Source organism: Lithobates pipiens, unplaced genomic scaffold (genome assembly GCF_037356315.1).
Source record: "Lithobates pipiens isolate NorthernLeopardFrog02 unplaced genomic scaffold, aLitPip1_a1.2 Scaffold_1, whole genome shotgun sequence".
NCBI lineage: Eukaryota > Metazoa > Chordata > Amphibia > Anura > Ranidae > Lithobates > Lithobates pipiens.
Window position 1 is genome coordinate 210,927,396 of NW_027507685.1, and position 16,456 is coordinate 210,943,851.

The window sequence follows — 16,456 nt, forward strand, 5'->3', positions numbered from 1 at the left end:
TTTTTTAAACCACATCTTGACCAGCCCGTTGAGTAAGTTACTACTCTAAGCCCTTGTACACGCGGTCAGAGATTCCGACAACCAAATCTGTTGGAGTAATTCTGACGGATTAATTCCGGACACGGTCGGACTAAGCTGTCGGAAAATCCGATTGTACATAACATGATGACATTATTTTGTTATGACGGGACTACGTTCAGGCTAGTAGCCAACAGCTTTGGTCTAGGAATTTGATCTGAGCATGCGTGGCACTTTTTCCGTCGGAGTAGGCTACACATGATCGGAGTATGTCCGATCGGAGCATTTTGACGGAAAATTTTACCGGCAAGTTGGAAAAATTGGTCTGTCGGATATTCCGACGGAAACAGTCCGATGCAGACCACATACAGTCGGAATATCCGACAAAACCGTCCGATAGGAAACATTCCGACGGAATCTCCGACTGTATGTACAAGGACTAAGAAGACTTTTTTTAAAACATTGTTGTGTTTAAAGCTTGTGTGCGGACTAATCAGGAAAGGCATTCTTCTAAAGTGACTTTTAATTAGCCACCCCATGACAGGTCATTGCAACAGTCAGTTGGGGCACCTTCTGTTCTGCTCTTCTTGTTTTAAATGTGCATGCTAGCCATGCACATAATGCCCGTGGTTGAGCTTGTATTTACACCCTTGTACCTGTATGGCCCTCCTATTAAAAGTAAGACGTTGTTTTTTTTCTTGTCTTTTTTCTTTATATACAGTGCATCCAGAAAGTATTCACAGCGATTCACGCAGCTTGGCATTACATGCTATTATTAAGCTTATGTTCTACCAAAACCTCACCTTTGGTTCATTCAATGGATAACCACTCCTTATACCCGCTTGTTCTCCAGTCAGCAATCCACCAGTTATGCAAGCTCATAAAAAAAATATATATATGGAACCAACATAGTGTAAAACGTTCCAACTTTTATTGTAAAAAAACTAAAATAACCAATTGCACTCACATGTTCCTGTGTCATTTAGCCAACACCAAGCTTATCCAGCAATGAAAAAAGTGCGTTCTGGGCCAATCAATGTTATTCTACAGGAAACATTTCTCTCCCTCTCCTAGGTCCCGCTGTTACTGGCACCTGCACTGCAAACAAATCCCTCAGCCTCTACGCGTTTCACAGTACCCTCTGGTCATCAGGAAGCTCTGAGCTCTGAGGATATTTTTATAACCTAATCCTGCTTTAAACTTCTCCACAAGTTTGTACCTGGACCTGTCTGGTGTGTCCCTTGGCCTTCAGGATGCTGTTTGTTCACTAAAGTTCTCTAACAAACCTCTGATTACTTCACAGAATATCAGGGCTCCAGGTAGATATTAGTTGAAAATAGATACAAAATTGTCGCTTAAAATGCCTGTGATTTGAAATAAATTCTTTATTTATGCTGCCTCTTTTTATGTTGCAGGTCAACTTCTGAAAAATACTATTTCAAAAAAATTGATCTTCTCTGCCTATTGCAAGATTATTTCTCTTACATGCTATTTAAAAACCTGCAGGGTTAGTAATGATTAGCATAGCTTTACAATCTTATGCAATACGTCTGTAACTGGTCTAAACTCCAACACACCCTACCCTTCCTCAAATGATAGTGGGAATGCTAAAAACGTCAGCTCACAAATAAATACAGCAGTCCCTGGTTTGGAGACAGTACAAGTTGTACGGAGATTGTTGTCAGGATGGCGGTGAATGTCTCAGCAACACTTCTCATCGCTTCTGCGGTCACTCTCCTGATTTACCTCATTAAATGGTGGATGAATGTAAAGAGGAAAGACTTGCCACCAGGACCCACCCCTCTGCCATTTCTGGGGAATATTCTGCAGATTAGTACCACTGAAATGCCGCAGTCTCTGGTGAAGGTAAGAATTGTGCTGAATGTTGTATAACAATGCACTCTTCTTGTATTCTAGAAAAAATCTCTTATACTGTTAGGATAAAGTACAACTCAGTTTATATCAAATTTCACATCAATTTACATCACATTTATATCAAAAACACCAAAATGATGGTGAAATAAGAAAAAATAAGCAAAGTTTAAAATTAAGCAAAGTTCCCCTAGCTTAAAGGATAAGTTCACCTTTTGACAAAAACGAGTAAATGCATATTTTTTTGCAGGTAAAAAAAATGTGCCTTTATTATTTTTTTGTTTTGGGTGCCTGTAAAACATTGCACCAGCGATCAGCAGATGGCTAGTTCTATACATGTCCCCTGCAGATCTGTCAGTGTATTGATTTGCTTGGGCCTTGTACAAGGCGATACATTCTGACAGGAAGTATCAATGAACTGCCCCAGTGCTGTGGAATGAGTGACACGGCTGGGCGTTGTTCAAAAACTTTTGACAGCTGGGGAGGGGGGTATCCCCGCTAGATGTCACAGTGGGGAACAGAAAGAAAGGGGGGGTTCAGGAGTCCAGGTTCTAGCCCCACCATCCAAGTGGACATAGAGTTGGAATATAAAAGAGCCTATGTCCCTTGGATGGTGGGGCTACCACCTCCACTCACGGCGCAGGCGCCGTTCATCTTCGGAGATTTTCCGAAGCTTCTTCCACTATATAATTGCAGGACACTATCTGCCAGAACACCGGATTGGATGAGCCAGGCGTGGCACCAGTATGGGACATCAGCAAGGATTTGGAACAGTGGCTGGTCAATCAGTGCCTGTTATGTCTGTGTCCCCCCCTCCCCCTGTTAGTTCCCCTCTTGTGTCATTGGTGGGGGGTCTGGTTAGTTCCCCCTCTGGGATGGTGGTGGGGGAAATGAGGTCCCAGTGCTTGTTTTGGCTGCTGGGAGGGATGTGGGGTCTAGTGGAGTGCCGCAGGGGGGCTTCCAGAGTGGGGGCGCCGGTGATCTGCTGGTTCAGCAATTGCTGGCGGAGCTATTAGTGTTTAGAGGTGAAGCAACCACTTCTGGGGCTCAGGTCTCCCTGATTGTGGCTGATTGTTGCATGGTTGGCAGGGGGGACGGGCGAGGGGGCGTTATGGCACAGCCACGAGTTCGGGGGTAGCGGCTTCGCCATCACCTGAAGTGGTGGTGCCCGTGCCTCTGCAAGTGGTATTGGCGGTTTCGCTGGCTCCTGCGGTGGTGGCAGTTCCGGCATCATTAACAGTGGTGTCGTCAAAGGATGTGGTTCCTGCAACAGTGGCAGGACCTTCGCAGGTACGAGCCTTAGGGACTCCAGGGGTGTCGGTAGTGGACGGAGTTCGGCTGGCGGATTCGACACGGTGTGAGGTTTACGTTTCCTATGAGGGCCCCCTTTGTTCCCATCTGAAGACGGAGGTTAGGGAGAGGATAGGGAAAGGGGAGTAGGTGGAAATCTCGCTCTTTCCGCTGGAAAAGTTTAATCTGGACAAGATTAAGCCAGACGAGAGCAAGGAGGAAGAAGAAAAACGTTGATACCGGCTTATCCGTTTGTGAACTGGTCGCAGGCGTTTCACATTTTAGTGAGCGTCATAGGGGAGAAGGCACTGGACAATTGTTCGGGGTTGTTCTGCTATCTGGATTCAATCAGTGAGGCACAAAGGGTCTATGGGGGAGTGGCTTGGCTTAGGTACGACGAGCAGCTCCGGCAGCGGAAGGCTTTTCGGCCGTCTTTACCTTGGGACCAAAAAGATTTTGGGCTGTGGATGAAGTTCATGACACAAACCAGGGCAGTGCCGCCACCCTTTCATGGCGGGCCCGGGGGTGCCAACACCTCATCACCATGGGCCGTTAAGCCCAAGGGGTTCTGTTGGCAGTTCAATGTGGACCTGCAAGTTCGGGGGAGCCTGCTGTTTCCGACATGACTGTCCGGGCTGCAGAGGCACCCATCCATGGTCCAAGGGGTGGAAAGGTAAGAAACCTGCTGACGCTGGAAAAAGGGAGGACGCCAGTGAGGGTGGAAAAAATGGCTCCGTATCTAAGTAGATACCTTAACAGGGGGGTGGCCCAGAGGTTGTGGATTGGTTTTCAGGATGATTTCCCCATTCCGAGCACGTTGGACAAGGTCCCTCCTGTTTCGCCTAATCTTAGATCAGCATACAAGCATCCAGAAGTGGTGGAGTGTAAGCCCATTTGAAGGGCCGCCGGTGGTTTCCCCGTTTGGTGTGGTGCCCAAAAGGGAGCCAAATCAATTTCCGGCTGATTCACCATTTATTACATCCAAAAGGGGGTTCAGTAAATGGCGCGATTGATCCGGCACACTGTACGGTCTCGTACGCCTTGTTTGATGAGGCGGTGCGGTGAGTACAGGGATTTGGGAGAGGGGCACTCATGGCCAAAACCAACATTGAGTCGGCGTTTCGTCTATTGCTGGTTCATCCGGATAGTGTGCGTTTGTTGGGTTGTTGCTGGAAAGGCCAGTTTTTTGTGGATAGGTGCCTTCCTATGGGTTGCGCTATCTCTTGCTCATACTTTGAGCTTTTCAGTACTTTCTTGGAATGGGTCATCAAGGACTTGTCCAGCCTTAGTTCAGTCTTGCGCTGTCTGGACGATTTCCTAGTGATAGGTCTTCATGGGGAGCGGCTTGTGCTATTCTGTTGGCCACGTTGCAAACTATCTTTAAGGTTTTTAGGGTACCTCAGTAGCGGGCGATTCGGTTACATTGGTCATTTTTAGATCAAAAACTGATCAATTGGGAAAAGGGGCCAAGGTGGTGTTGGGTACGGTGGCGGGGCTGGAGTTATGCCCGGTAAGGGTTATCTGGGAGTGGCTAGAGATACGGCCTTCCGGTGGGGTTTCTCTTCTGGTACATGACAATGGCTCGCAGTTGTCACGATATCAATTTGTGTCAGTTTTTAGGAAGTGTTTGGTGGCTGGGGGTTTCTCCCCTTGCGACTATTCCTCTCATTCATTTAGGATTGGGGTGACTACGGAGGAGGCAAGGTGGGGTGTCAGTTACCGGATCTTGCAATGGATAGATCATTGGGAATCTCAATGATTCCATCTCTATGTTCGCCCTCATATACTTTGAGGGGTTGGGGGGCATAGTCTGGTGGGGGCAGAGTAGCGCCCGGGTAGAGGATGGTCCTGTCTGATGTTGTTTGTAATGTCTTTATGTGGTGCGTGATGTTGATAGGTATGGTATGAATAGAATTGGTGTGTGTGTGTCTATGTTTCCTTTTGTGTTTCTGTCTTTCAGGCCCGGTGTGCCTGATATGGATAATGGGGCACTCGTATGTCCATAGGGAAGCAAAAAGGGCCTTGGCAGGGAGGGAGGGAAAGCAGTTGGGTTTCCCATGGGAAGAAGTGTCAGTACGGTGGATTTGGATTCCGGGCATGTTATGGGCCCGCGTCCTTCCAGAAGTTCAGCCTTACGCTAGGTTGGATAAACCCCCGGATGTGCTGTTGTTGCACGTAGGGGGTAATGATTTATGTATCAGGGCCTCGAGGGATCTTATTCGGGATGCCAAATGGGATTTTCTACCTTTAAGATTAGCATTCCCGGAGACAGTGGTAGTGTGGTCGGATATGATTGGCAGGACAACTTGGAGGGGTGCTTGATCTGTTGAACGAATCAACAAAACCATAAAAAAGGTGAACAAGGCCATAGCAAAGTTTTTGGTTTGCAATGGGGGATTGGTGGTCTGACATTTTGAGTTGGAGCAGGACATCGGCTTGTACTTACGGGCTGATGGGGTGCATTTGTTAGCCGTCGGGATTGATATGTGGTTCCTGGGACTCCAGGATGGGCTACAGCGGGCCTGGTGGCTGTGGTGGGCCTCCCATGCATGAAGTGGTCACTGGTGGGAGTCTGTGGCATGGGTCTCTGGTTTGTGTAGGTTGGAATGGTGGAAGGTAAACACAATATGGTGCGGGGAGGGTTGGACCTATCACGGTATCAGTACCCTCCCTAGCTGGAAATAATGGGCTACCGGTCATCAGGCTGCAGTGGAAAAAAGGTGGCAATGGTTTGTCCCTGTGCTAGTGGGATCATGGCTGGGGGCCAGGATACTGAGGTGATGGGTGTGCAGCCGATCTGGTAGATATACCTTCCTTCACGAACCTCAGACAGAGCAGGATTTTATATAAGTGTTTATATATATATATATATATATATATATATATATATATATATATATATACATATACATATATATACATATATATATATATATATATATATATATATATATATATATATACATATACATATATATATATATATATATATATATACACTAATATAAAGTTATGGTTTTATATATATATATATATATATATATATATATATATATTTAAATTGAGTTTATTTTTATTAAAAAAAACTATTTGTTAATAAAGGGGCTGGATGGCCATTTAATCCAGAAGGCGTTGTATGATTATTTTATTAAGTAAGGTAAGATAGGTAGGGGGAAGGGGTTTTTTGGTTAAGTGGTACACACGGTAAATCAGCTATACACCAGTCATGTCAACTCCACCGTGACCTTGGTCTGCAGTTTTTTTTTTTTTTTTCATAAACGATTTTATTAAACGATTCACATTATACAGACATATGAGACAGGTAAAAATCAAGTACAAAAAGTGCTGCCACGACTCTTTCATATTGCGGAGAAGGTGTCACTATAACAGAGCTACATTGGCCGTGGTTAATAGAACATTGCTATACAAAGATAGTCATAGCTTAACAACAAACGTATAACCGATATACTGATATATTAGAGGAAGTGCACTTAAGTCGTGCCAGGTAGTGCTAAATATGTGTGCCCAACCCGTGAGACCATTATCATCAGGTCTAACTTGGGTTCCGAGAGTGGTGTTAATACTGACTGATGACAGTGTGGGAATGTAGACGGCTTCTTTAGTGCAGCTCTATGAGGTTAAAGGTCGGTTGAGTATCCTAGGGGAGGTTTCATTGTTTAGTTGGATAGGTGGGAAGGGGTGAAGAAGGGAGTGGTTGGGGGAGGAAAGGATAGAGAAAGTAGAAGTATAAGGGGGGAAGGGGAAGGGAGGTGGGCGCCGTACCCCCCCCCCCCCCCACCGACACCACACCCCTTTGTTTTGTGAGTTATGGATCCCTGATTGGGAGGGGAAAGAATGTCTTATATTTGTCTGTGGTTTGAAAGTGTTTCCAGCATGCCCAGATGGTCGAAAATTTCTGCAAATGTTCTTGAGTGGTATAAATCAGCTCTTCCATCTCCTCTATCTTAACGATTCTAGTCAGCCATTCCCGAATGGAGGGATCATTAGTAGATCGCCAGTGTGTAGGAATACACAGTCTGGCTGCATTGACCATATGCATGGCTAACAATTTGTGGTAGGTCTGTCTTGGGAGAGTTGTATGATGGAGGAGGTATTGTGCGGGGTTATAGTTTAAGGTGTAAGTGGTGACCTGCGAGACAATGGAGTGAACTTCCTGCCAGAAAAGTTGTATTAAGGAGTACTCCCACCAGATATGGATCATAGAGCCTACGGCTGACTTGCATCTCCAGCAAGTATTGGGAAGCGTGGGGGAGAATTGGTGTAGCCTAGCAGTGGTTCTGTACCATTTAGTTGCGATTTTGTATCCATTTCCTTGTATTGCTACATTCATCGAACCTTTATGAGTGTAAGTAAACATGTCTTCCCACTGTTCTTTTGTAAGGTTGATCTGTAATGCCCCGTACACACGAGAGGGATTAAGTCTGACAGACCTCCAAAGGAGTTCCGCCGGAGTTCCGACGGTGTTCCGACGGAGTTCTGGCGGACTTTTCGACCGAACGGACTTGACCACACACCATCACACCAAACTCCGACGGAGTCGAACGTGATGACGTACGACTGGATTCGACGTAGGAAGTTCATAGACAGTAGCCAATAGCTGCCCTAGCGTCGGTTTTAGTCCGTCGGAGTAGCACACACACGAGCGAATTTTTCGAAGGGGACCGGGTCCGGCGGAGTTCCGTCGGGAAAATTTGAAGCATGCTTCATTTCTAAAGTCCGTCAGACTTTAGCGAAGCTAAAGTCCGTTGCAGCCCACACACGATCGGATAGTCTGACGGACTCAGTCCGTCGGAGTTTGGATGTCGAAAAGTCCGCTCGTGTGTACGGGGCTTAAGTCTTTTTCCCAGGAGCTAAGTATGGGTATCGACTGTGTCTTGTCAGAATCGTCTTGTAGTAATACATATATGGTCAAAATTAAGTGTCTCAGAGAAGAGTTACTGGTACATAGGCGTTCAAATGGGGAAAGTTGTCTACACCACATAGCGGATGGGTTTTCCGAGGTGAGGAAATGTCTCAATTGTCTATAAGACCAGAAAGGGAAGCTTTGGGTTGGGGACAGTGCAACTAAGTTTTCATAAGAGCGAGGTCGTCATTTGTGGAAGAAGTGGTGGACTAATACCTCCTCATGTGGCCATTCCCTTTTTAAGAATGAGGAGGATTCCCCTGGGTGAAATGGTCTACCGTTTTTATAGCCTCTTCTCCAGTGTCCCTTCCTTTCAGCTGCAGCCCAATCAGGCTCAACAGGAACTTATTTAGTTTTTTTGTTTTTTTCTTATTTTTGTGTTGATCTGTCACAAGAGTATATTTGGGGGGGTTTTCTTGTTTTTTTTGGCTCCATTAATAATGCATCAAGGTAAGCACATTAGGTCACATACTTACAGCTTCAGCTATTTTTGAACCTGCACAACTCTGTTTGAAAATGAAAATCTCTTTCAACAGCTACGTGAAAAGTACGGACCGGTGTATACAATTTATCTGGCCACAAATCGAGCGGTCATGCTGATAGGCTACGATGCTGTGAAGGAGGCCCTGGTTGATCGCAGTGATGTGTTCAGTGACAGAGGGGATATGGGTCTAATAGAAATGTTTTTTAAGGATTTCGGTAAGATGCTAAAAGCAAAATAATAATTCTGAATTAGTGTAATTTCTAGCTTTTTATATATGCCTAGTTGATATGCTTGCACTATAAAAACACTCAAAAAATTATAATACCAAGAAAAGATTAAAGGTAAACTCTAGCCAAAATTAAAAATGTAACATGGTAGCACACACAGGCAGTATAGAAATCTTTGTTTTTGTAGACAGCATGCTTACAATGTTGTTATTGTGGAAGTTGGGGGGTTACAGACACCAAAACACTGAAGCTGGTGGGCCCTAAAAATGTTTGCGGGCCTATTATGAAACAAAAATCTCACTGAAATTGACAGACAGTTATGTTTCCGAAAAGGAGGTATTAGGCCTCCTTACTAGCTTCTGTTGTATAAGCATTTGCTATGCTCAGTATTTTGGTAAATAAAGGCTATTTGGATGAGTTAAGCAAAAAGGGTGTGTGATCAAGATGTATCAATATGGAGATCGTACAGTAGAAACTGGTGCCCATGTGGTACCCTTCCTCTTTTGAAGGTCTTTGGAGTTGTTTCCGAAACCTCTACAGGATATGAGACACCTCTGCTGAAAAATGGGTTTGTACAGCCTGATTCATTTATATGTAAGACATTGATGCAGATTCCAGTGACATAGAATTGTACTTTACCAATTAATGGGATAATTTTCAGTAAAAGAATTTGAAAAGACAATAATCGCCTTATTATTGTGTCACACAAACAAGCAACTGGACTGGGCCTCAAAGACAGTGAGCACAGTCTATACCTAGAAGTGGAAGAGCAGCCAGCTCAGTCAGTACTGCATGGTGATCTAGTGACAGCAGCACTAGCAGTGGAGTGGTTGGGCATGTTCTAAGGGGGCACTCCAAAATGTCTTGGCTACCATTATGCAGTCCTCCGACATGGCACAGGGCTTGCCTATGGACCAGATTTGGAACCAGGATCTAGGATAAGGGTCTGGTATGGCTTTTGGGGGAGCATTCCATTTTTTTTCTGTCATAGCAAACAGCGACTTGTAGCCCCTGGTATCCTAGCAACCAATGATGCAATGGGTTTTATAGGACACAGGCAGCCAGCTCACACAGCATTCTTGGTTGACAGGATGCAAGTCGCACAGTCAGAAGTTGTCATTTAGTGGCAGTAGCAGATAGAGTCTCATAATTAGATCAAGAGAGCAGACATTATGATAAACTGATTTGAGATGAGCTACTGGACTCACATTGACTGGTGCCAATTTTACTAGCTGCATATTTACATAGCATGGACGTATTACTCAGCATTTTATAGAGTACATAAAGCCATGCATGTAAGGTCTTCTCTCCAAAGAAACTCAAAGTCTGATGTTTCTATTGCACTCGAACATAGACCAGTTCATGAGAAAGCCAGTTAACCCAAAGCATTCAATTCTGGATCCTGGCCACGTCCACAAAGAGGATCCCTCCACAGGAGGTGAATCTGCTGGCTGTGTTTGTCAGTGTACACTTGGAATTGAGAATATGTCCCCTTTACTTGGAGCTTCGCAATTAAATTATCACTGTTTTCAGATTGAGTGAGGAAACCCATAAAAAAAAAAGCGAGAACACTAATATTCCATGTTGATAATTTCTCTGGTGGGATTCATGCTGAGGACTAGGGATGGTCCCGATGTTCGAGTCGAACGTGAGTTTGACTCAAACATGTGGTGTTCATTTGTTCCCAGATCGCATTGCACTGCAGTTTTCGTTTGTTCGAGATCGCAGTGCACCTGACCTTCATGCTTTGGCCTATCACAGCGCGATCTGCTGTGAGAGCCACGATTGGTCAAAGGTGAGGTGCCTTTGGCCAATTGTGGCTCAGGGGGGCTAAATCCACGGCCCATACTATATAAAGCAGTATGTAGCGTGATATGTGGAGATTGAGAGAACTTGAGCTAGATTAGGCAGCTTAGTTAGTGGAGTGCAGGCAGTTTAGAATATACAGTGTGTATATATCACGGTCTACAGTATACAATACAGTGCAGTCAATGTACAGTAATACTTACAGCGCAGGCAGCGTACAGTATATAATACAGTGCATTCAGTGTACAGTATATAATACAGTGCGGGTGGTGTACACAGTATGTAATATAATGTGCACAGTAGGGATGAGCCGAACACCCCCCAGTTCAGTTTCGCACCAGAACTTTCGAACGGACCGAAAATTTGCGCAAAACATGGGACTCGACCGTTCGAAATAAAAAGTGCTAATTTTAATGGATAATATGTAAGATATTGTCCTAAAAAAGGTTTGGGGACCTGGCTCCTGCCCCAGGGGACATGGGTCAATGCCAAAATTGTTTTTAAAAATGTCAGTTTTTTCGGGAGCACTGATTTTAATGACGATTAAAGTGAAAAAAAAGTGAAATATTCCTTTAAATATCATGCCTGGGGGGTGTCTATTGTATGCCTGTGAAGTGGCACATGTTTCGTGTGTTTAGAACAGTCCCTGCACAAAATTACATTTAATGGAAAAAAAGTCATTTAAAACTGCTTGCGGTTTTAATGTAATATCTGGTTTCGGGCAATATGGATGAAAATCATTGAGAAAAATGGCATGGGTAGCCCCCCCTGCCCATTACCAGCCCCTTTGGGTCTAGTACGGATATTAAGGGGAACCCTGTACCCAAATTAAAAAAAGGAAAGGTGTGGGGCCCCCAGGCCCTATATACTCAGAACAGCGGTATACAGGCAGTGCAAACAAGACAGGGACTGTGTTGGTTTGTTGTTTTAAGTAGAATCTGTTTGTAATTTTGAACTGGTACATTTTAAAAGTGTAGCTCCAGTAAAGATTTTTGGAAAACATAGGGAAGGGTTATCACCCCTGTATAATTTTTTTGCCCATCAATCTTTTTTCATCTCACTTCCTGTTGTCTCCTTCCATTTGCAAGTAGGAGACGTTTGTAAGTTGGATGTTTGAAAGTAGGGGCCTGCCCTTATTTGCTCTGCAGAAATGGCGGAACAAGATGTTGGTGTTGCCACAACACTGTAAGCCCTCAAAGTGACTCTTGGTGGCAGGGCTGGACTGGGACAGAAATTTGGCCCTGGACTTCATCCAGACCGACCCACTTACATTTTGAGTGTCCCATCAGCACCCCTTACATCAGAGGGTCCCATTACCAGCCCCCTTACATCAGAGTGTCCCATCAGCACCCCTTACATCAGAGGGTCCCATTACCAGCCCCCTTACATCAGAGTGTCCCATCAGCACCCCTTACATCAGAGTGTCCCATCACCAGCCCCCTTACAACAGAGTGTCCCATCACCAGCCCCCTTACAACAGAGTGTCCCATCACCAGCCCCCTTACATCAGAGTGTCCCATGAGCAGCCCCCTTACATCAGAGTGTCCCATGAGCACCCCCCTTACATCAGAGTGTCCCATCACCAGCCCCCTTACATCAGAGTGTCCCATGAGCAGCCCCCTTACATCAGAGTGTCCCATCAGCAGCCCCCTTACATCAGAGTGTCCCATGAGCAGCCCCCTTACATCAGAGTGTCCCATCACCAGCCCCCTTACATCAGAGTGTCCCATCACCAGCCCCCTTACATCAGAGTGTCCCATCAGCACCCCCTTACATCAGAGTGTCCCATCACCAGCCCCCTTACATCAGAGTGTCCCATCAGCACCCCCTTACATCAGAGTGTCCCATCACCAGCCCCCTTACATCAGAGTGTCCCATGAGCAGCCCCCTTACATCAGAGTGTCCCATCACCAGCCCCCTTACATCAGAGTGTCCCATCACCAGCCCCCTTACATCAGAGTGTCCCATCAGTGCCCTCTTACATCAGAGTGTCCCATCAGCACCCCCTTACATCAGAGTGTCCCATCAGCACCCCCTTACATCAGAGTGTCCCATCAGCACCCCCTTACATCAGAGTGTCCCATCAGCACCCCCTTACATCAGAGTGTCCCATCAGCACCCCCTTACATCAGAGTGTCCCATCAGCACCCCCTTACATCAGAGTGTCCCATCACCAGCCCCCTTACATCAGAGTGTCCCATCACCAGCCCCCTTACATCAGAGTGTCCCATCACCAGCCCCCTTACATCAGAGTGTCCAATCAGCACCCCCTTACATCAGAGTGTCCCATCACCAGCCCCCTTACATCAGAGTGGCCCACTGAGCCATCGGCCCACCGGGAAACTCCCGGTAGTCCCAATAGCCAGTACATGCCTGCTTGGTGGGCACTGGAGCGCCCTGTTGTGAACAATTATATCAAGAATTGTAATTACATGCCATTGTTAAACAGTTGTAGAAAAATTGGGCCTTTGGTGGTTGTGGTGATGGTGCTGGTGCCACAACACTATAAGTCCTCACAATTACTCTCAGTGGGCACAGGAACAGGTCCAGCTGTAAAATATTATATCAAGAATTGTAATTACATGCCCTTGTTAAACAGGGGCTGAAAAATTGGGCCTAAGGCACTGCTTGCTGGTGCCACAACACTGCAACCTCTCCCAGATGCTCTAGTTGGAGTGCAGGAATGAGCCCTGCTGCAAAGCATTGCATCAAAAATTGTATTACATGCCCCTGTTAAACAGGAGCTGAAAAATTGGGCCTATACACTGCAACCTCTCCCATATACTCTATTTGGAGTGCAGGAATGAGCCCTGCTGCAAAGCATTGCATCAAAAATTGTAATTACACGCCCCTGTTAAACAGGGGCTGAAAAATTGGGCTGGTGGCATCACCCAGAACCAAAAATGTTCTTCCAAGATATCAGCGGGATCATTGAGGAGGAAGAGGATAGTCAGTCAACATAACAGGACAGTCACTCAGTATCAGCATAGGCAGTCTTGAAGGGATGTGACATTTCCAAAAAAATTATTCGGTTAGCTTCAGGTGCTTGGTAGCTGGTGGTGATCCAAGACTGATTCATCTTTATGAAGGTCAGTCGGTGGACAGGCGCACCATGTGATTGGTTAAAAAGCCACCAGCAGCACTGAAGGTGCGTTTCGAAAGAACGCTGGATGCAGGACAGGTGAGTAGCTCAATTGCATACTGTGCAAGCTCTGACGAGTGATCCATCCTCAAGACCCAGTAAGCCAGAGGATTTTTGGTGGGAAAGGTGTCCAAGTCTGACCTTGCCCCTAGGTATTCCTGCACTGTAAATATAAATCAGACGCTGCCGATGGTTGCTGGAACCGATCATACCTTGGGGCTGTGGACTAAAAGATTGTCTGAACGCATCGGTCAGGCAGCCACCTTCTCCACCGCTCTTTCTGTGACTGACCGAAGCCTCAGCAACACGTTGTCCAGGACCAGGAGTTTGGAACCTCCCAGTCTCTGGGAACGCGTGGCATAGACCTTTCTGCAAGGCCTCCCAGAGATGTCTTGTCCTCTTCCTGTGTGATGGGTGGGACAGCAGGAACACTGTCTGGATAAAGGGGTTTTTGAGAGGCAAGGAAGTCTTCCTCTTCCTGCCTCTGTTCTGCCTCAAGTGCCCTGTCCATTATTTTACGCAGCATATGCTCCAAAAGGTGGACAAGAGGTACAGTGTCACTGATGCATGCACTGTCACTGCTCACCATTCTTGTGGCCTCCTCAAACGGTGACAGGACAGTGCATGCATCCCTGATCATGCCCCACTGGCGTGGTGAGAAAAAAAACAAGCTCCCCTGACCCTGTCCTGGTGCCGTAGTCGCATAGGTACTCATTGATGGCCCTCTGCTGCGTGTGTAGCCACTGCAGTATGGCCAATGTTGAGTTCCACCTGGTGGGCATGTCACATATAAGGCGGTTCTTGGGCAGGTTCAACTCCTTTTGGAGCTCAGCTAGTCGAGCACTGCCATTAAATAATCGGCGGAAATGCACACAGACTTTCCTGGCCTGCTCCAGGACATCCTGTAAGCCTGAGTACCTGCCCAAGAACCGCTGCACCACCAGGTTAAGGACATGAGCCACACAGTGCATGTGGGTCAGTTGTCCCTGTCGGAGAGAGGAGGTTGTTGCCATTGTCGCAAACCACCATTCCTGGCTTAAGCTGGTGTGGCGTCAACCACCTCTCAGCCTGCCCCTGCAGAGCTGTCAAAATATCTGCCCCGTCCCTGTCCATGCCTGCTGGACCATGAGTCAGCTGTAATATGCACCTTAGCGCTGACCGCTCTGTCCAGTGAGGCAAGGACATTGCCTTCCACATGCCGGTAGAGAGCCGGAATCGCCTTCCGTGAGAATAAGTGGCGTTTGGGGACCTGCCACTGGAGAACCGCACATTGCGCAAACTCACAGAAGGGGGCCGAGTCTACCAACTGAAAAGACAGTAGTTGAAATGCTAGCAATTTAGCCAAGCTAGCATTCATGTGGATGGCTGGGAGTGAACTTCTTTCAAAGGTCCAGCAGCTGGGGCAGGGAAATTTGCCTTCTACAATCGGACGTGGGTGTACTGCTAGCAGAGTGCCCGCAAGCACTTGTCTGTGACACGCCTAATTCTACACCTTAATTCCTCTCAGTGCAGGTTTCAGAGAGGACTGAAGGTCTAGTGGGGTTGGAGATCCCAGCTGATGAGGAGCAAGGAGAGGTCCGCTTTGTTCTTTGGTGTGGGTCTTTAAGGTACGCTTGCCAACGAGCTGCATGGCAGGTCAATATATGTCTAGTCAAGCATGTAGTGCCCAAGCGGCTAATGTTTTGACCACGCGAGATACGTTTGAGACATATGTTGCAAATAGCAGCGGTGCAATCTGATGCACTTGTCTCAAAAAAGGCCCACACCAAAGAACTTTTGGAATAACGCGCAGAGGCAGCGTCCTGCACAGGCGGAGCTCTGCGGTGTTATGGAATGTGCTGTACCACAGGGGCAGGTTCCATGTTCCGTGTTTGGCACATGTCCTGAATTTGGTGGTGCAGCATTTTTTGACCAGGTACCCAGGCTTACATGATCTCCTGAGGCAGACCAGAAAAGTCTGTGGTCATTTCCCGCCAGTCATACAATGCTAGTGCTCAGCTGGCTGACATTCAAAGGAAATGCAACCTGCACACCAACCGGCTCATTTGTGACATGCCCACCAGGTGGAACTCAATGTTGGCAATGCTGCAGCAGCTGCACACACAGCAGGGGGCTATCAATGAGTACCTGTGCCAGTATGGCACCAGGACAGGGTCAGGGGAGCTTGGCTTCTTTTTGCCATGCCAGTGGCTACTGATTAAGAATGCGCGCACTGTCCTGTCACCATTTGAGGAGGCCACAAGGATGGTGAGCAGCGACAATGCATGCATCAATGACACTGTCCCTCTAGCCTTTCTGCTAGAGCACGCGCTTTGTGGAATCATGGACAGGGCACTTGAGGCAGAACAGTGGGAGGAAGAAGAGTACATCCTTTCCTCTCAAGGCCCCCTGTATACAGATAGCATTCCTGCGGGGCCGCCAAACACACAGGAAGAAGAGGAGGATGGGAGGATTTTGTCAGCATAGAAGTAGAGGATAACATGCAGAAGTCTACAAGGGATGGTTTTCAATCCCCAGGAAACTCAAGAAGTTATACATGGCTGGGAGGAGGTAGTTCCTGACAATGTAATCCTTAGTTACATAGTAGGTGAGGTTGAAAAAAGACACAAATCCATCAAGTCCAACCTATGTGTGTGATTATATGTCAGTATTACATTGTATATCCCTGTATGTTGTGGTGGCTTAGGTGCTTA

The 16,456-nt window shown here is 46.6% G+C and overlaps 1 protein-coding gene across 2 annotated transcripts in view; it reads left to right on the top strand.

Moving 5' to 3' along the window:
• The first annotated feature begins 1,639 nt into the window (after nucleotides 1-1,639).
• Nucleotides 1,640-16,456, top strand: part of LOC143982614 (cytochrome P450 2G1-like) — a 212,355-nt gene continuing 197,538 nt past the window's right edge. Inside the window, exons 1-2 of one of the 2 annotated variants that reach the window (XR_013274489.1) lie at nucleotides 1,640-1,884; nucleotides 8,641-8,803. Coding sequence is in view for 1 of the 2 variants with exons in the window: in XM_077481510.1 (XP_077337636.1) it covers nucleotides 1,705-1,884; nucleotides 8,641-8,803 (343 nt within the window). In the remaining variant the exon portion in view is untranslated. The remainder of the gene's footprint in view (nucleotides 1,885-8,640; nucleotides 8,804-16,456) is intronic. The other variant, XM_077481510.1, reaches the window with a different exon arrangement.